The sequence below is a fragment of the Centruroides vittatus genome, unplaced genomic scaffold, assembly GCF_030686945.1.
Source record: "Centruroides vittatus isolate TY-2023 unplaced genomic scaffold, ASM3068694v2 contig_349, whole genome shotgun sequence".
Lineage (NCBI taxonomy): Eukaryota > Metazoa > Arthropoda > Arachnida > Scorpiones > Buthidae > Centruroides > Centruroides vittatus.
This window is the reverse complement of record NW_027122172.1, coordinates 2,155,391-2,176,930: the sequence shown is the minus strand read 5'-3', so window position 1 is coordinate 2,176,930 and position 21,540 is coordinate 2,155,391. Positions and strand designations below refer to the sequence as shown.

Genomic DNA, 21,540 nt, shown 5'->3' with positions numbered 1-21,540 from the left:
TTCCTATAAATATTACCTTTAAAAATACAAGTTTTATTATAGCAGTTAAACTTCAATACAATTCACACAATTTATTTTTTTAAAATCAATTTAATAACTAATAAAACTAACAATAAATTACAACACACAAAAATTGTGTGTTAATTGGATTAATTTGTCAATCATGTCTTATTCTGTCCATCTTCACAGTTACATTGTTTTTATCAGTCTGCATCGTGTTTTCCAAATTTGAATCATTGGACCAAGAGTGTGAATTGTAAAAGTTTTAGAAGGGAGATAGATAGCCAAGGTAATTAAGGTGTCGGCTTGTCATGCTGGACACATGAGATAGAATTCAAACAGAACAAAAACAAACTCTAGGAATTTTTCCGGGGTAATCTGTCCTTGATATGTAGTACTCTGTCCCTTACTATCTGGCCACTTTTATTATGGGCGCAGTGGAGCCCATGATGGGTTTGAAAAATGCTTTATTAGTGTTCACAGAGTGGGAAGAGCAAAAAATTTTTTAAAATGTAGATAATCACTTAATTTATTTATAATAGGCTTACAATAGTATCTGATTTTACATTAGGGGTGGGGACACAAAGATCAAGAGAAAAGAATTGCTGACTGTCTACATGTATTGTGAGAATTTTTTGAATCACTTTAAAACGTGTATGAAAGGATACTAATATGTTCATTTAGATATGTTTATTGTAAACTTAGGCAGTTTTGTTTATATTAAGCATTCCAAAACATTGCTGTTTAGCAGTATTAACAACAGTAAGCAAGCACACCAAATAAATGAAAAGAGCACTATTGTGAAAACAAAATGAAATGGCTTCTAGGCAGAGGCAAATTCTTTGGGCTTGCTTAGCATGTGCTGCATACTTTAAAGTTTTGACTGTCAATATACTTTTTATATGAGAACAAATATGCCAATAATAATTTATTCTAATGTGTAAACTCTTTTATCATTTGTGTTAGCTTTTACATTGGCAGCTATTGACTAGCTGTATTAAGTCAGTGTGATGCTTGTGGAAACTCTAACACTTGCTTGTATGGAAGTTTGTCATGGCAAACAAATGCATGAGCGTGACATCATTCAAAGCATTTAACATGATCAGATTGTATCGAAAGCTTGTGGTACCCAGTCAGAATACATGTATTGTGTACAGGGCAGATCTACATAAGGACTATAGAGCTTAAGTCCTGATTCCCCAGTGTCAAGAGCCAACAAAAATTGAATTATTATCATAAATTTTTAATACTTTTTCATTATAATATATGAGGATCATTCAAAAAGAAACGAGCTGGAGGTTGGAATGTGAAAACTGATGACAGAATTGTAAGATTGTTGCGTGTGTAAGAATGTGTGGTTTCGACAACAGCATGGAAGATCACAGCCCGCCGCTAGAGGGTCACGGGTGCATACCACGTGACTACAAAGCTAGCAGAAGCAGGTGTCAATCATCCACCACAGTCAGTCGTGTTGTAAACACAACTGACCATGTGGACAATTAACTTGGCGGTCCTGGGTAATGACTCCATCAACCAGCTGGACAATGTCATCGGTAATGCGGTGTGGTGTTTCTGACTGTGCATCATCGGCTAATGACACTCGCCCTGCCTGAAGCGCTTGTGCCATGCCTTGACCCTTGCAAGGGACATGCAGTGTTCACTATACACTTGTTACATTCTTCAATGAATGTTCATTTTCCCTTCTCCTTCTGCTGTCAGAAAATGAACAACACCTCTTTGCTCTTCTTTTGACACCTCCATTTCACTGTTTCACTGTTTACAACACGACTGATCATGCTGGATGATTGACGTGTGCTTCTGCTAGCTTTGTAGTCATGTGGTATGCACCCGTGACCCTCTAGCGGTGGGCTGTGATCTTCCGTGCTGTTGTCAGAACCACACATTCTTACACATGCAGCGATATTACAATTCTGTCATTGGTTTTTACATTCCAGCCTCTGGCTTGTTTCTTTTTGAATGATCCTCATATTTCATGTGTAGATATAATGAGCTTTATAATAGTCCATACTTTTTTATTCACACCAAATAATGTTTGTGTCTATTGTTTAGTGCTAGAGATAGGCCTCTTATTCTTATTATAACTTTCAGCATGCCCAAAAATTTTGGTCAGGATTTGCCCTTGCTTTTATGTAATGTATGTACTCCATATAGTGTCTGTAAAAATTTCATACAATTTAAACATCACAAACGATGATTGCATAGTTACACTTACACTTTGTGTGTATTTTTTTAACATTAAGTATCTAATATATAACAGGCAACATTTTCATTATAAATTTTTCAATTCATTAAATAGTTATTTGGTATTATATGTCATTTTGACAGATATAGTAATTGTTATTTTATTAGGTTTATTTAATGTTGAGATTTTTAGATTATATGTATGTCTTGAAAAATAGTTCCTGTTTTTATTAGAAACTTATTAATTTTGTGTATTATAAACGACTCAACTGACCTGATAATATAATACGAATAACTCTTTATTAGTACAACTAAAACATTTCTACATCCAGCTGGGAGTTTCTTCCTCGGGAGTATTCTGGTTGGATGATCCAGTTGATTTCTCATCATCAATGATTTGCGGTTCGTCTTCCTGGGAGACTGTCTGGGGAATAGATGATGGGTGTAAATGTATTCTGTTCTTGCGGAACGTGCCACTTGGAGTTTTGATAATGTAAGATTGTGAAGTATGGTGAGCTTCCTTCACCTTTTTGTATCTTTGCAAATCTGACACCCAGACTGGCTGTCCTATCTTCAAATGTGGAAGAGTTTTTACACCATGGCGTCGATCAAAATGGGTTTTCTGTTTATCTGCATGGGCAGTTTGAAATCAATTTCTCAATGTTTGCCAATAAGCCTGGCCACCAAACAGACTCTAGAGCTTGGGCTCGACACTTTGTTATTCCAAGATGGCCTTCATGTAACCTGTTTAATATTTCTCCTTGGAGCTTTTCTGGAATGACAATCCTGGCATCTTTAAATGAAATCTTATTTTGGAGAGTAATTGAATTTTTATGCTCCCAATATCTTCATATTTTCTTTGGTATTTCGTTTTTCTTTGGCCAACCCTCTTCACAGTATCTCATTAACATTTTGCAAATTGGATCTCTCTCTTGTAGATACACGATTTCTGCTAATTATTTATCAGATGCAGGAAAGGTATTGATAATATTTTGAATGTAAGCCTCAGTCTCCTCGGTCAATTCTTCATTTTCCTGTTCAGGTATGAGGCTACAAGATAATGCATTTGCAATTATAAGCTGCTTTCCCGGTTTGTATACAATGATATAATCGTATCTCATCATTCGTAGCTTCATTTGTTGCAGTCTTTGAGTAAGACTGTCCAAAGTTTTCGACATGAAAATTGGTATCAGTGGTTTGTGATCTGTTTCAATATTCACGACTTTGCCCATTATGTAGTCGTGGAACCTCTCGTAAGCCCAAACAATTGCCAGAGCTTCCTTCTCAATTTGCATGTACTGTTTCTCAGTAACCAACAATGTCCTAGATGCTTAGCAAATTGGAGACATGTGACCACTTTTACTCTGATACAACACAGCGCCAAGACCATAAGATGATGCGTCACAGGAAATATGTTTCTTTCTGTGGATCATACATTGATAAACCTGGAGTTTGACATAGCTCATTCTTGATCTCTTGGAATGATGTTTCCTCCGTTGGCCCCCATATCCATTCTACATTGCTCTTTAACAGTTCGTACAGAGGGTTTGCAACATCAGCCATCCTCGGTATGAATTTGTTTAAAAAGTCACTCATGCCCAAAATTCTTTTCAGCTCTGTGACGGAACTATGTCTTGTGAGCTTTGCTATTGCTTCTATTTTCTTGGGATCAGGTTTTATACCTTCATGTGAGATTATATGTCTGAGAAACTTGACTTCTTTCATTCGGAACTGATATTTTTCAGCATTTAGAGTCCATCCTGCATTTTGATTTGTACGAAGAACTTCATGCAGACATTTATCATATTCTTCTTCCCCAAATATCACAAATTCATCCATTAGTCCTACAATTCCAGGGCCCTCTGGTATTGTTTCACATATTCTTTTCTGAAATATTTTAGGGGCCGATTTAATTCCAAATGGCAACCATTTAAATCTGAACCTTCCAAAGGGTGTTATAAATGTTGTCAAGTAAGATGATTCTGAATCCAATGCAATCTGCCAAAACCCTGCATTAGCATCAATAATACTAAAGATTTTTGCATTATGAAATTGGCTGAGTGTATAGTTGATCAACACCATTAGAAAATTGGATTATACTCTCTCAATGTTTTCATTCAATTTAGATAATTGATGCAAATTCTTATTTCGCCTGATTTCTTCGGAACTAAAACCATTGGAGCACACCATTCTGCAGTTTCATCTAGTGTGTTGATTAGTCCCTTATTTGCCATATTGTCCAAAGTTGTTTTAAGCTTATCTCTCAAAGGCAATGGTACTTTTTGAGGAACTTCCAGGGCATAAGGCTTTGCTTCCGGTTTAAGTTTAATGTGATAGGGTTTCTGTACTTTTCCAATCCCTTGAAATAGATTGGGGAATTCTTTAAATGGATTGAATGTAGAGTTTAGTTCCTGTATTCTTTTCACAAGACTTAACTGTTCACTTGCTTTACCACTCAACAAGGAGCATTCTAGTTTATCTATAATGTATATGTCTTGGATGCAGAATCTCTTATTTCTTAACTTCTCTATAAACACTCCCATAACATTCAGTGTTTTCTTTCCAGGGCCATGTATAGATCTATTCGTTTCTCATAATTTAACATGAGATAGCACTCTGTTATATGTCTCGTGTGGTATAACTGTGACATCTGCCCCTGTGTCAATCTTGAAGTTTAAAGAAATGTCTCCCACGAAAACGTTTGCATTCCACTGGTTAAGCTTTCTCTTAACACTACTGTTTATATTACTTGACCCTTTAACATGTCCCAGAAATGAACTTTGATTAGGTTTTCCTATTTCATTGATATTCACTTTAGCTTTACAGACCTTTGCATAATGACCTACTTTTTTGCACTTATTACAGATCACCTTACATGCAGGGCAATTTAATTTAGTTTGTTTCACATGTTTTCCACACCATTAACAGGAATTTGAAGTTTCGTTTCTGGTAAATGAATTGTCGGTAGCTTCCAGCTTCGAAAATAAGTTCTTCCTATGTGCAGTTTTGCCTAATGCGTACATGTTATTCCCAGAATTGTTCTTAAAAGCTTCTTGCTGCTTTTTCACTGTTTCAGCCTGTCTCGCAGTGTTTATTGTTTTATCTAGACTTAGTTCTGTTTCTAGTTGCAAATGTTCCGAAACTTTTTGTCTCTAATGCTGCAAACTATTCTGTCCCTAATCATTTTGTCTTGAAACAAAGCAGGGAAATCACATATTTTAACCAGACTATATAAGGAAGTCAAGAAATTCTCCATTGTTTCTCCTTCTTCTTGAAACCAAGAATAGAATTTATATCTTTCGAATCTAACATTGTTAATTGGGATGAAGTATTTTTCAAATGCCGCCTTAACTTTTGAATAGTTATTTCTATCCTCTTCTGGGAGACTAAATGATGCCAAAATTTCCTTGGTTTTCTGTTTTATTAAATATATGAAAGAATTTACCTGGTCAGTTTCTTCTTTATTATGGAGTCAAGATGCTGTTCGAAATCGTTTGAAACGCCCTATCCATGTTCTCCAATCTTCGGGACGAAAATTAAAAACTGCACTGCAATCTGATACATTTTCCTCTACACTGCCACCATGTTTTATAAATGACTCAACTGACCAGATAATATAATATGAATAACTCTTTATTAATACAACTAAACTCTTATATATCCAGCTGGTTCTCTCAAGCTACAATGTCACTGTCTGTTTTTGCCAGACCCTCTATCAACCCTTTCAATTCATGTTGCCACCTCGGCACCTACACAATTACATTTAATGTTTATTTAAATCATCAACATATATTACATTTTGCTTAACTTCAGCCATTTGTGATTTAATCTATTATACAAATTCAGTTATTGTAAATAGCATCTTAAAATAATGATCATAAAAAATGTATTTGATATTAAAATCTGAATGAACTTATTACTTGATAATTTTATACTTAATACAAGATAATTAATTAGTATAATGGATAAAAGCTTTTTGTTATAGATGATATTAAACAGTCACTGTTAGCTGAAGCAAGATCTTGGAAAATGCAATACGGAAATCAGTGTCGAGCAAAATTTTATGAGAAACTGTATTATATAAGTGATTTTATGGCAGATAATTTAAAAAAGCTCAGCAGATCAATTGCTGACTTAGATGATATTAGAAATACCATGAGTTGTTTGGAAAATATTAGAGAACAGCAAATAGACATTGATAATATGATTGATCCAATTGAGGTAATAGTAAATTTTTATCATTTGATTAAAATTATAACCTTTTATCAATGTTTTTTATTTAATTGTATTGAAAGATATGATGATGATAAATCATTTTTCAGTATATCATAAACAAAAATCATAAGATCTATAAATGATATTTTTATATATAGAATTTACTGGAATATGTATAGTATGTGCATATATTTTTTTAAGGTTTTAATATCAAAACCAGGTTTATTCCATACTGGCATGCAAAGGGTGCAATGAACTCAGGCAATTTAGAGGGTGGAAAAATCAAACTTTCCAATTTTTCAAAGAACTTTTGTTGTTTGAAAAATTTGACAGAACTGAAACCTAAAACTTCTTAAAATTAGGTATAGAAGAAAACCTTAAAAAAAATATAAAGAAATAAATTTTTTTCATTGAATTAAAACACTCAAACTCTACCAACTTTCAGGACAAAACACTACAATTGCTAAAAAATTTACAAATAAATTTATTTAAACCTTTAGAAAGTTGATAGTGTTTGAGTATTTTAACTCAAAGAAATCTTTTATTTGTTTCTTTATCTTTAAAAAATTTTTCTTTTATACCTAATTTTAAAATATAAAATAACAATTCTATTTGAGAACTTTTTTAACCTTTTAATTCTAATTCTATCTCATTTTTAGTAAATGGTTTAGAGTTGAGAAACTTTTAGTCTTCCATAAGTCAGAAAAGAAGGAAAATTTAAATTTTCATGTACTCTCTGATAGTACAATTAAGTGAGATTGAAAAATTCTGACTCCATTGTTTTAAATAGTTTATTTAATTTTTATAATCTATTTGAGAATTTTAAATTACTAAAGCTTCTTACTCATTTTGGTTTTCTTTACGAGTAAGAAAACCAAAATTATCATTTTAATTTTTTTTATATTTCTAGTTTTTCAAGCATTCTCAAAGAAACAAAAATAAAGTAAAACCTCAAAATTTCAAAATTCAAGAGACAAAAAGATACAACTTCAGATTATCTGAACTTTTTTCGAATTGAAGGTTTTTTTAATTCTTGAATAAAATTATGATGTTATCTTATATAATTTCACTCATTTGTTTACAAATGCATTAATAGTATGAATTAATTACTTAATAATTTAACTACTTTGAAAAATTGTCAGTTGGCATGTACTTAATGAGAACAATGAAACGTAACCAAATTATATTCAAAGCAAGACCTGAAAATAATGTAGAAAAAAGGCTTGTGTTTCAATAAGGATTACCACAATTTTGTCTTGAGTTTGAGATTACAAAATTCATCTGATTTGATGAAAACAAGTTCTATTAATGGCTAAAGCTATAAGCACACATTCTATCATGAATACACTTGTGTATTTAATGGTCTTTGGAATAATTGAAATAATAGATTTTTAAATATATACTTGCTTACTGAAGAATCAATAACATAAAATAAATAACTATTCAAACTTCAGCACAAATTCTTTAATATTAAGAATGTTTTCAAACACATTAAGCGTCCATCATCACTTACTTTCTTTAAATCAAATGTGAAATTCGAACAAAAATTACGTAAATTAAATTTTAAATAATCGTTAATAAATGCGAAAAATACAAAAATTAACGATAGGCTTAAAGTAAACAAAATAAAATAATCTAGGATTATCGTAATTTTACAATTACGCCAATACGTCACAAAATAAAATAAATAAAACAGGAAACAAAAAACTAACAATAGGCTTAAAATAAACAACGATAATCCAGGATTATCTTAATTTTACAATTACGCCAACTCGTCACAAAAAGATTTCCAAGCGGTGGAAAGCCCATCAGTGTCCCTATAGTTGATGCAATGTGTGCTCTTCTGCGCCCTGTGGATTTCCAATTTTTCCAAAAATTTTATCGCATGCTTTGATCTAGTAGACTTGATGATAGAGGTTTGGTCCCAAAAGATCATGATGTCCTGTTGCTTGGTGTAATTGGCAAGGACTGTACTATCAACTGCTTTGCTCACCGACTACTTATGTTCATTAATCCTCTTTTTTAAATTCCTCAACGTTTGAAAACGTTCTTAATATTAAAGAATTTGTGCTGAAGTTTGAATGGTTATTTATTTTATGTTAATAGATTTTTAATAATTAAATTAAAATAATTAAATACCAAACAGATTTGTTACATAAAAATAAAAAAATCTCTCTTCATTGGCAATGCTGTACAATATCTGAATGAGCTTGAATGGATGTCCCATAAATCAACAATGTATAATTGGTGAAACTGAAACTGCCACTTTGACATGGAAATTTTCTTATAAGCATGTAATATGATGGAAGATTTCAAATTAAATGCTATTTTTGTGGGTCACTGGATCAGATAATGACTTTAAATGTTGGATAATTTGAAATATGCTTACAAACTAATTGGATAATTTTACTTTGTTTTGCTTTATAAGCTAGCAGTTATGTACCATGTGAATTATGACATGGACTACTGTACTAATTTATAATGTTATAAAATAAAATACAATTAACAATATATTTATCTGTACAGTTATAAATACATTAAACTATTTGAAATGTATGCACCACAAACTTTTCATTTTATTATGTTTTATTGTTTATTTTATAACAACAATTAAGTTTATTAAAATAAATCTAATTTTATTTTAAGCTATAAATTTGAGTTTTATAGCATAAAAATCTCAGCTGCAGTGTATCTAAAGCTTTTTTATATTTTGTAGGAGGTATATACAATTTTTCAAAAATTTGGTATTCATGTTTCCATTGAAGAAAATGAGAAAGTTGACACATTAAGATATAATTTTAAAAGATTACTGACCAAAGCAGTAAGTGAATATATTTCAAAAAATATATGTTATTTATTTTAAATCACTTATTATTAAACAGATAAGTATAATTTTGATTTTTGATTATTTTGACATGTAATGTAGTATTTTGCAATAATGTAGTGTTTGTTGCAATATTATACAGAATGAAAATACTATTTTGATGTATTAAAACAATAATGACTCATTTATATTTGAGAAATTGAATCCTGTATTTTATTTGTGATTTTTATTTTATTTTATGTTTAATTCTGAATGATAAACTTTACATTCTCTATTAAGTGTTATTACTCGCAATAAACACTTCAGTTGAACTAGCTGAAACATCATACCACACAGCTGAAACATTGGACTAATACTACACAATACCACAGCTTAAGCTCTATGGCTAATTTGTATATTTATACATCTCAAGTGTCACTCACTATTACGTCATTAATTATTAATTTATTTTTGTTATTTGCCAATATTTCATTAATAAAAACAAAAATAAATAAATATCTCCCTGCATCTAATGTTATTCCTAAACTGTCATTTATTCTTTTTTCTGATTTAATTTTTAAAATTTCTATATGTTTGTAGTATTTCCTTTTTTTGCTATTAGTTTTGTATTTTATCACCTTTATTGAATCTATCACTATTTCTCAACCTTTAACATTACAATGTTTAGCTACAGCAGAATTATGCATATTATATTTTATTGTATTTGTATGATCTTTCACCCATACTTTTAAACTTTTGTTTCTCCAATATATATACCATTTTTTCAGCACAACTACATTTAAATCTATAAACTACATTACTTTTTCTAAACCATTTGTATTTTTTTCTACTTTATTCAAAACAATATATTTTTGTATTTATGTTTCAGCCAGTTTTTAAGAAGTCTCCTTGGGTAATTATTTAATAAAAGCATTTTAATAACATCAATAATTTTGTTCTTTTTATCATGTTCCAATGTAGTTGTATTCACAGTCTTTTTATACAATTAACAAAAATATTTCTTTTTATATAAATTGGATTATAAGAATAATAATCCATCACTTTACTAACATTACATAATTTTTTATATTTTTGTACACTTACTGAATTAGGTTCTCTTAACATCAACACATCTGAAGAAAACAATTTATTGTATTTCTCTTTCTCTATTTTAAACTTTAAGTTACTACCTAAATTATTAACGACATTCAATAAACTTTCAGGATTAATTTCATATTTACAATGGTTTTTTAATGTATTTTTATAATATTATAAATTATTTTTATAATTTATATTTATGTACGAACACCAACTGAAGAGGGATGTATTCAGTCTGAAATGCATTTTGAATGTTCTATATTGTATATGTTAAAAGAGCCATAATTTATTGTAGAGTTTTATTAAGGTGTTAAATAATCATTAAAGATTTTGTGAATTAATCTCATTCACTGGTGTGATAAGCCTGTATGTATATGTGTCTATTTGATCTAGACTAAGTGTTAAACAATATTAAGGGTAAAAGCAATAGATTGTTCCATTGAATGTTCTTCCAGAACACAAGGATCAGAAAAAATTTTGAATAGAGAAAGTAAAGTTTATCATTCAGAATTAAAGTGTTTAAGTGTTTTATCCATCATTTTACATTTATGATATTTGACTGTCTCGTCTCTAAAATCACACGGCTATCAATGGCTGCACATCTTAGAGGTATGAAGGAGTACATATCAGGAGTTGCAATTTGGCACAGGGTATTTGGTGCCCAAATCATGCGCACATAAAATAAACCAGACTTGCAGGTAATCAGGGGACTGAGAACAGAGTCAAAAGAAAATGCAAAATGCTGAGACTGTTTTTACAAACAGGCACAGTGCGAGATTTGTACATGCGTTGCTTGTGTTCTCTGAGACATAGTCTCGTCCCAAAAATGGCTTTGCCATTTTACTTGTTTAATGATAAAAATAGTAATTTTTTGTAAATTGTATTAGTGTTCCCAAGGCTAAGAGTTATGATTGTGAAATTATTACACTTGTGAAACATTACCTATGATAATTGTTAATTCATCATATTTACAATGACCTTTTAACGTATTTTTATAATTTTATAATATATTTTTATAATTTATATTTGTATATGAACACCAATGAAGAGGAACGTATTGAGTCTGAAATGCATTTTGAGTGTTCTATATTGTACATGTTAAAAGAGCCATAGTTTATTTTAGAGTTTTATTAAGGTGTTAAATAATCATTAAAGATTTTGTGAATTAATCCCAATCACTGGTGTGATAAGCCTGTGTGTATATGGGTCTATTTGATCTAGACTAAGTGTTAAATAGAAGAACATTGTTATTGTCATTACTATGTTATTTTTAATACACTCTTGAATTGAGTTAAAGACTAATTGTCTTAATTAAACTTTCCTATATTAAAAATGTCAAAGATGATAATAGCAATATTTTAAATTATTTATTGCAAGTAAATAACTAAAATTTCATAAAAATTATTAAGCAATTGAAAATATAAATTAAATAGTTATGTTAATTAATGTAGCATCATTCTGTCCAAGTATTTTAACAAATAGTTATTAAAGTTAAGCTGAAGTGAAAGTTTTCAAACAAGTGTTAGATGAGGCAATTATTGAAAAAGTTGAAATTATAATTTTTTATCAGCTTCTAGATTGAATTGTTTTCTTGTGAATATTATTGTTTTTATGCATTTTTAGAATTTTTTATTGCCATCCAGCATTTGAATGTCATTATATGAAATGTTTGGATGGTAGAATGGATGACATAATAATTTGTACATAACATGTATTTCATCATAATTCAAGCGCTGAAATTAAGTTTGCAGATGATATTCAAAATTTAGTTCAATTCAAATTTACTGAATTTATCAAAATATGGAAATCTGTTTATCAATGCATAAAATTTTTTTTTTGAACTAGTGGCATTTGTTCTAAAAAGAAGAAATTGAATAAATGAAATAAAGTGTAAAATAAAACTGTAAATAATTTGCCTATAAGCTATAAAAATTCATATATCTCACTAGTAATGAATTAGATGAGACCTTTGACTTAACCATGGTCCAGTGCAACATTCTTATGCAGGGTCTTGTGGAAATAGTCAAGTATATATTTTTTTTATTAGATAGTTAATTAAATATTCTTAAATAAGATAAATTTTTATTTAAAAGATTAAAAATCATGACAAATAATTCTTTTATTTAATTACAAAATAAATAAATATTTATTTCATTCATTTTTCTTTTTTTCTCTTGTATTTATTTTATATATCTATTTCAAATTCAAATTATGCTGGGCCTGGGTAAATGCATGTTTTTGTGTCAGCCCACCATCTTCACTAAGCTCAAACAGACCCTGGACACAACAATATAGATTAATGAGAAGAGAGATAAGATCTATTAGGAAACTGTTAGAAGAGTTACAGAAATTTTGAAACTTGTCAATATTTTTAACTTGCAATGCTACTGGAAGAATAAATTTTGGATATTAAGAATAAATTAAATAAGACTCTCTACAACCAATAACCAGTGTGAAGTACGGCTAAGCAATAAAAAACAAATGTTTTCATAACCCCTTCTGGGTTTTTCTTGGGTTTTCTTAATTCTAAATAAGCTGGATCTTTCAAATTCATTTGAGAATATAAAATTCAAATTTGGAAGATCCAGCTTATTTAGAATTAAGAAAACCTGAGGAAGAACCCGGAAGAGGTTATGAAAACATTTGTTTTTTATTGCTTAGCCATACTTCGCACAGGTTATTGGTTGTAGAGTCTTATTTTTTCGTTATCCTTGTGTGGTATGCAGATGTGAATAGATTAAATTATAATATGTTAAACAAATTTAGTATAATTGAATGAATATCTTATTTAGATTATTTTGAATATTCTATATTTTATGTGTCTACTATATACTTTTCTTTGTGCAGATGAAATAGTTTTTAAATATATTTTATTTTAAACTGTAAATAGATATTCTTATATTATTTAATTAATGCTGAAGAACATTCGAATTATGTTTTTGTCAATGATATTAACTAATTAATTACATCAACTTGGTCTATTTATGTAATATTATCTGATTTGTTTTTAAAATATAATTGTGAAGGTCATTCAAAAAATAAGTTACATATGCAAATATCTTGATGTATTTGTATAATGTGAATTATGTTCATGAAATGGAGTGTATATTGTAATCTTTTGTGAGTTTGTATCATTGTCTTAGCAGTAACGGTTACATTACAGCAAGTATTTTTAATAGCATGTCAATTCCTTGAAGTTGGAAGTACAAAGAACAGTGTGATTTTTATGGGCAAAATGTCTGAATTGTATTGAGATTTATTGTGAAATATATGGACAGTTTAAGTATTGGCAGTGTATGGTAAGAATGCAATGTTACATCCATCTCTAGTCAATTGGTACTAGTGATTTGAAAGTGATTGACTGATGCTGATCTGTTAAAATATATCACTTATGCATTTATAAAGGGAGACTAGGATACCTTACAAGTAAGTATAAATCATACACGACTACTTTGGTCCATTTCAAAGTCACACTGAACCAAAAAGTGGTGGGCTTGATAGAGATGCTACCCCAAGGCCGTTTATTCGTTAGAAAAAATAAACATACAAAGGATACAAAGTACATATAACAAATCATTGCCACACATATAAGTAATGACAGGAGAGAAATTTAACATGATCAAAAAAGATTATTAACTTCAACCACAGCACTACATATGATAAAGATTGATGAAATGATTTACAATAATCAAACAATCATAATTGTAGACAATACAAATGAACTGGGTATTTCAATAGACAGTGTTTATTTTATTGTCTATGAACATCTTGACTATTGCAAGATGGGTTCCTTGTTTATTAACACACATGCAAAAGTCAATGTTTTTTTTATCTTCTCTGGCTTTTCTTCAACACTGTTCTGTGGAAGGCCATGACTAAGACATATCATTACTGAGGACAAAATATATGTACATCATATTGCTTCAGAAATGAAGAAAGCATTTATGGAATGCAGACACTGAACCCCTTTTGTGAGGAAAAAATTCTAAATTGCACCATCAGCAGGAAAAGTCACGGCCACTGTGTTCTTTGATTTTGAAGGAGCTATTTAGAATGAATTTATGTCAAAAGTCACAACAATTGTTGCTGACTCACACTGCCAAACATTACTTTCTGAGAACAGCTATAAAAGTAAAAGAGGTTTGGAAAATTAAGTAAAGATGTTATTCATATTTATGATAACACCATGCTACACAATGCACAAATAACAGGATAACAGGACAGTTACTCTAAAGTTTTGGATGGGAGGCAGTCTTCATTTATCACTCTTCTATTATCTCATTTTTTGGCAAGCTGAAACATTCATCTCAAGGTGACAACAGTTTGTAAATGACAGTAAATGCAAACCATAATTTCAGTGGTCAAATGTCCAATAGTTGAATCCAGATGGTTGAAACTTGCTTCTTGCAAGTTTCAACTATCTGGATTCAATATCTGGTCTTTCATTCAGAAAAGTGCCTACACAAACTTGGTAACTATGTGGAAATAAAGTGAAGGTATGTGCTTTCAATTGTATAATGTTAAATATCCGAATAAAATTCTGTTGAGCTACAATGGGTATGTATAACTTAATTTTTGAATGATCTACATATAACTATATTAATTAAGCAATGATTTAAAGAAAAAATAATTTTTTATATATTACGAAATATTCATATAATGTATGCATTAATATATTAATGAAATATAAACAATAGTAATTTGTCAAGATATAATAATTTTGAAATACATGAATTTATATAAAGAGAAGTACATGTACTAAATATTTCTTTATTCTTATTACCATTATAGAAAGAAGTTCAAGAAAATTTGATAGATATACAGGATAACTACAAATCAACTTTATTAGATGGAGTAAAAGATTTTACAATAGATGTTACAGACTACTCAAAAAGATACACAGAAGTAAATAAATTATATTTTTACAATAAAAATCCTTTCATTTATCTTTTATATTGCAAAATAAAAGTCATCAATACAGAAGTATAATCTACTATAAGAATAGATATGTATTATATTAATGGTACGGTTTTCTTTATATTGCTTTAAAAATCAATTATTTAAATATTTCTTCAAAAAAATTGATGAGACTTCATAGATTAAATCCGAAGAAGTTAACCGATGTTTTTTTGTCTGGACTGCATTTCATCAGAGACAAAAACTTCTGAGTGTTATCTTCGTTATTCTTTATTCACTATGCATTTCGGGTGCAAGATTTTTTTTTGTGTAACTTGCATCTCTCATCAGGTGTTACATTTCTACAAATTGGCATAAATACAAGTATTACAGTGATTATTACAGTAAAATTACAACTTTTACAACTACAGTAGAGCGTTGTTTATCCAAATCAATTGGGGACTGAGGTTGTTTGGATAACTTATTTTTCAGATAACTGATTGTGTACGAAAAAATGTATTAACCTATCCCATGTTGAAATGTTTCTCCATTGCGTGTCACTTTGCATTGAATTTTTGTCTATTTTAAGCCTAACAAAAATTTTTATAATACTAATCATAGCTAGTGTATTGTTAAAAATTATTTGTTTATTTTGTACAAACAAAATAAATATATTGAAAAATATAAAAAATTATACTTTAGAAGTTAATTTAGTATCAAAAATGTTCAATTCAGCATGACGCAGTCTGACTGGAAAGCTTTTGGTTAACCAACGTTTCAGTTGATTGGCTTTTGGATAAACAACGCTCTACTGTATTTGTAAAATTGTGAGTTTTTGTCTTAGTAAATTTAAGTTTCATATGTTCAAGTTTTTAATGTTTTAGGGACAAAGAACTAGATTTTATCACTTTAGTACAGCACTTTTATTTAACACATGTCTTCTTTTACATACAAGGGAAAAAGAGATCAGCTACAACAAAGGGTTCTGTTTTTATACATAGAACCAGAGTGCCATCTGTGGGGAAATACCCACAACACAAATAGCAGAATTAAAAAACACTAAAATTATCTAGATCATAACAGTAACAATGATGATAATAATAGCAACAACAACAATAATAATAATTATTATCCCTTGTGTTTTTACTATCTTAACACCATATTATCAATTTTTTAAAAATCAACCATAATTTATTTTAAATTTTACATTTTTTAAAATCAATCATAAAAATTATGGTGTGTCACAAGATTTTTATTAAATTCAGTGTGCCATTAATCCAAAATGGTTGGGAAACACTGCTCTATTTTTATATATTTTCATGCAATCCACATTCTCTACAAATTCTTTATCCTTTAACTTTGGTATTAAATTTGATGCCAAAGGTAATCAACATACACTTTTGCTTTCATTTTTTATAATCTCCTTGTCTGTCTCTCTCTCTCTCTCTCTCTCTCTTTTTTCCCTTTACTTGTGTATTTGTTAAATTAGAACAAAGTGTTTTTACTCATTTCCATCAAGTGCTTGATGGTCATAGGGCAAGAGATATAGAAGAGCATAAAGTCAGTTTAAGAAGAAAAAACTAAAATAAAATATACAAATACTTTTTTATTGTTACAGCGATATATCCATATGCAAGCTACAGCAGATTTTGTTTTAAATCTATTATTATTTTTAATTTATTAATATGAGTATTTAACTGTTGTCACAATTTATAAATAATTTTTATTATGAGATATTGTATAAGAACTTGTATTTATAAAACTTATTTATCTATTACAGAGAGGACCAATGACGGAAGGAATACCTCCAAAGGAAGCACGAGATAGAGTTTTACTGTTTAAGGTGAAATTTCAAAAATTATCTCTATTCAAATATAAATCTGAAATAAATTTAATGTTTTCATTTTTTATAAGGAGAAAAAGGATTAAAATTTTTTAATATGCTAAAACGTATTAGTTTTGTCTAAATAATTTTTAAGTTTTTACTGTTCAAAAAGGAAGGAATGCTGTGTTATAATTTTGTTTATTTTGAGCATACTATTTGATAAAAGTTGGCATTTCATTTGAAGTTTTACTATATATATCAGGGATGGCCAACACATAGACCGCGGTTGATTGGTTGACTGCAAAGGTTTTGAAAGTAGCCAATGAAGCTAAAGTTGAACAATTTGCTTTCACTTAAATTAATGTTTAAAAATCTTAATTCGATAATTTATTCTTACAATAATAGACTGTCTGTGCAACGTACCCATACTGTTTGTATTTATCCCGACGAACAATGCAAATGAATGTTAACTTTTAAATTAATTGTAGTCGCAACGCATGCGCATATAAATGGCAATCGCATAAAATGGCGCAAAATCATGTGTCAGACTAACATGACAGCCCCTGGCTTCAATCTACTTGTTACTCCTTGTTTGTGCACTTGTATTTACTTTTAATTTTAGTTTTTTTTTATTTATTTTTACATTGAACAGAAGCAGGTATTTTAGTTTATTAATTATTGTTTTAAATGTTATTAATATTTAACCCTATTATTTTAGAATGAATAAACCAAGTACAGGCCGGAAAAAAATAAAAACTTATCATTATTTATTTATCATTATTAATTATTTATTAAAATATCATGAAAAATCTTAAAATTGTTTGCCCATATTCATAGTCACCCGCAGACTATATTTTACCAAAAAAGTAGACCCTGAGGGATAAAAGTTTGGCCACACCTGATATATATAGTAAAACTTGTACTTCTAGCCATCACTATTGATGAGATGAAATTATTACAATTTCATCAGTAGTGATGGTTGACACTCAAAGTATGCATTTTTTTTTGCAACATTCTCTATATCAAAAAGCATTGATGTATTACACCAAGAAATGATAGTGTGTAAATATGGGGCCTGTTTTCCAAATATTGTAATAAAATAAATTTTAAACAGATATTTATTTAACATTTTGTTGTATATCTGGAACATAGTGATCATATTTATATACTAATATTGTAATGGAAATACCTTCATACAACTTTAATATAATTGAAAAATTATTTTAACTAAATATTTGATAAAAATAATGTGCTTTGTCATTAGGAAAATTTTTCTCTATATATGATATGTTTTTAGTTTTTATTTGCTGAATATTTTTTTTATTTGAGAAATTTTAAAACTTACTTAGAGTGAATTTGATGATCTCTGGAATAAATTTGAGACATACAGTGGAGGAGAAGAATTATTTGGCTTACCAATAACAAAATATCCAGAATTACATAGAATTAAAAAAGAATTATCTCTTCTTCAACTATTATATGGTCTTTACACTGAAGTTATGGAAGGTATTGATGATTATAGCAATATTTTATGGAGTGAATTTGATATTGATAAAATTAATGAACAATTGCAAGATTTCCAATTAAGGTAAATCAAAAATTTTAATATTTTGAATTTTTGAATGATATGTAAATTGAAGATAACAGAATGCCATTAGAATCGATTACCAGTTAAATAACAGACTATTGTATATGAATCTCCTTATACGAAAGTTCATTTTTTACTTTTCTGGCTGTTATGTATGGGTAATAAGGGAAAGTATTGGAATCATGTCAAATTTGATCCTCCAAGTTTTTTGCAAATCTATGTTTTGAGACCTTCTGGATCCAAAAATGTAAAAAAAAAAGCAAAAAATTTGTGTGTGTTGGCATCTGTTTGGCTTCATATGTCAGGATGGTGTAATGATTAGGGTTTCTCATTTCCTGGTTCTTTGCTTGTCCCAGGATTTTGAGAAAAAGTGATCTGTTTCCTAGGATCCCAGAAAATACCAGGATATAATTAATTATTTTTAAGATATAAAATAAATCTCAAAATTAAATAATATAATTATTTTTCATTTTTTAAGTAGTTTAATATATTTTGCAACCTCCAAAATAATAATATAGTATTAATAATGCTGTGTAAAATATGTATTAAAAATTACTTTTGAATTACGTAGATATTTTCAGAAATAGAAAAAAATTTATTAAAGTTTGTTGGAAACTGTTTATAAAAAAAAATTGCCTTTGAATTGAGTTTAAAATTTAAAGAAAAAATGAACTTATATCAAACTTCTAACTTAGTAGATAATTTTCATTTTTTAAATAAAACATAATACAAAATATTGATATTATTGTAAATTTTTATAAGATTTTAAAAAGCAAAGATGGTCAATACGCTGATCACTCGATCTGGTTCTTATTTTAGTAATGAAAAGTCCTGCTACTGAGAATGCCTTTTCTGATTCAATTGATGGGGATGGAATCATCATTAATGCATTTAAGAGAAGACAGATATTATGTAGTCACCTGTAGCCTGGAAGATTTTAGTTCATTTTCCAGATGTGTTGCACTACTTATTTTACTGTCTAGTATTCTTGATTTGTCTACCTTCACTGCTTTAATAGCGGCATCAAACTTACAGTCCAAAAATTCGGCAGTTTATTTGGCTTTAATAATCAGGTTTATGAAAAAACTTCATACTTGCATATTTCAAACTTGTTTGTATTCTTGCTAAATTTACACAACTTGGCATAATGCAGTTATTGAAGCTACTGGACATGGTTAAAAATTAAGACAGCATCAGCTCAATTATTCAAGATATTACAGATTCTGACAAGTAAATAATTTTCAGAGTCTTGCCACAAATAGGCTATATATTGATTATTGACAATCTGTGATGTGTTGTAACAAGCAAAAATTTAAAAAACTAATAAGTAGGTCTAAAATTAATAAATACAAATGTATTCCAACAGTTTATGAGTTAATTATACTTTCTATTTGCAAAATTTCCTCAACCTTAACACAAAATAAAAAAAAAGTGAACTTTTAAGAAATTTTTGAATTTCCTGGGTTAAAAGACAGCCAGGATAACTGGGATCTGGGATTCCATTAGAGAAACCCTAGTAACAATTAAGTAACAAAATTTGGCATGGTGACTCATATATGAGGGACATTGATACTATTAAATTTTGGTGGTTAAAGGTCAAGGAGCTGAGGAGATACATATCTTGAGAGGGATAGGACTTAATGAAGATTTTATTTGTTATTAACATTTACACTTTTTTTTATAAAACTCATCCCTGTGTTCAAAATTAAGCTTTTTGTTATTTTATAGTAATTAAAAATATAAATTTTTTATAACAAAATATTATAACAGATGGTGTCATGCATAATTTTATTTATTTTGTTTACTAATATAAGTTATTTTTTTAAATAAAAACTCATAACAGCCAGGAAAGTTATACAACTTGTTGCTGGATTATTTTCTTGTTTTGATCAATCATACTAATTAAATATGATTTTTTTCATAACATTTTAAGTTTATTTGAATAACTATGATTAACCCTGAAAAATTAAGATTTACACATTAAAAGATAAGAATAAAATTTAAAAAATCTACATTTATATTAGGTGAATTAGCTTCTAAAAGTTGTAAGCTAGCATTAAGTAGAAAAAAAAAATCTTAAAAACATTTAGAAAGAGTGAAGAATTTAAAAAAATGTTTTAGTGAAAGATACTGATTATATTTTAGTTAAACTTTATTTGACCTTTTATTGTGTTATTAGTATAAAAATAAGTAATTTGAAAATAGTACAAATACAAAATTATTAAAAGATTAAATAATATATAATGAATTTAATTACTATATATCTAATATTTAAAATTTCTACCTAGTTCAAGGTTTGTATATAGAATTTTAAAAAAATTATATTGTCTATTGCATTTAATTTGAGATTCAAAAGTTAAGTTATTGATTTCAAAAGGCTTTAAAAATAATTTTTTAAATAATTTATAAAGAGTAATATAATCTATTTTATTAATTTTTTCAAAATTATAGATGTCGAAAACTTCCTAAGGCTTTAAGAGAATGGCAAGCCTTTTTAGATTTAAAGAAAAAAATTGATGATTTTAATGAAAAATGCCCATTATTACAATTAATGGCTCATAAGGCAATGCTACCAAGACATTGGCATAAAATATCAGAATTGATTAATTATAAATTTAATATAGATTCTGAAACATTCTCTCTTAGAGATGTGATAGAAGCACCTTTATTAAAGTTTAAAGACGATGTGGAAGTAAGTTACATTTTTATATTATATTTTTATTATATTAAATTTTGAAAATATAAATTTATGTGTATCTTATAAATTCATTTAAATTCAATTTGTTAAAATATAAATATTTATTGGAAAAATTAAATTATTGTTTTTTTTTTTTTTAAGTACATGAGCTCTCTCATCTTTACAAGGTTGTGACTAGTGAGAGAGTTGTTATTATTAGCATAAAAATAACTTTT

At 28.6% G+C, this 21,540-nt stretch overlaps 1 protein-coding gene across 2 annotated transcripts in view; it reads left to right on the top strand.

Annotated features, from left to right (window-relative positions):
* LOC136974405 (dynein axonemal heavy chain 8-like) overlaps positions 1-21,540 on the top strand; it is a 315,206-nt gene that overhangs the window by 127,223 nt on the left and 166,443 nt on the right. For both annotated transcript variants that reach the window (XM_067269272.1, XM_067269270.1), the window contains exons 26-31: positions 6,188-6,423; positions 9,134-9,238; positions 15,110-15,223; positions 16,995-17,057; positions 18,389-18,627; positions 21,079-21,319. In XM_067269272.1, coding sequence (XP_067125373.1) covers positions 6,188-6,423; positions 9,134-9,238; positions 15,110-15,223; positions 16,995-17,057; positions 18,389-18,627; positions 21,079-21,319 — 998 coding nt within the window. The remainder of the gene's footprint in view (positions 1-6,187; positions 6,424-9,133; positions 9,239-15,109; positions 15,224-16,994; positions 17,058-18,388; positions 18,628-21,078; positions 21,320-21,540) is intronic.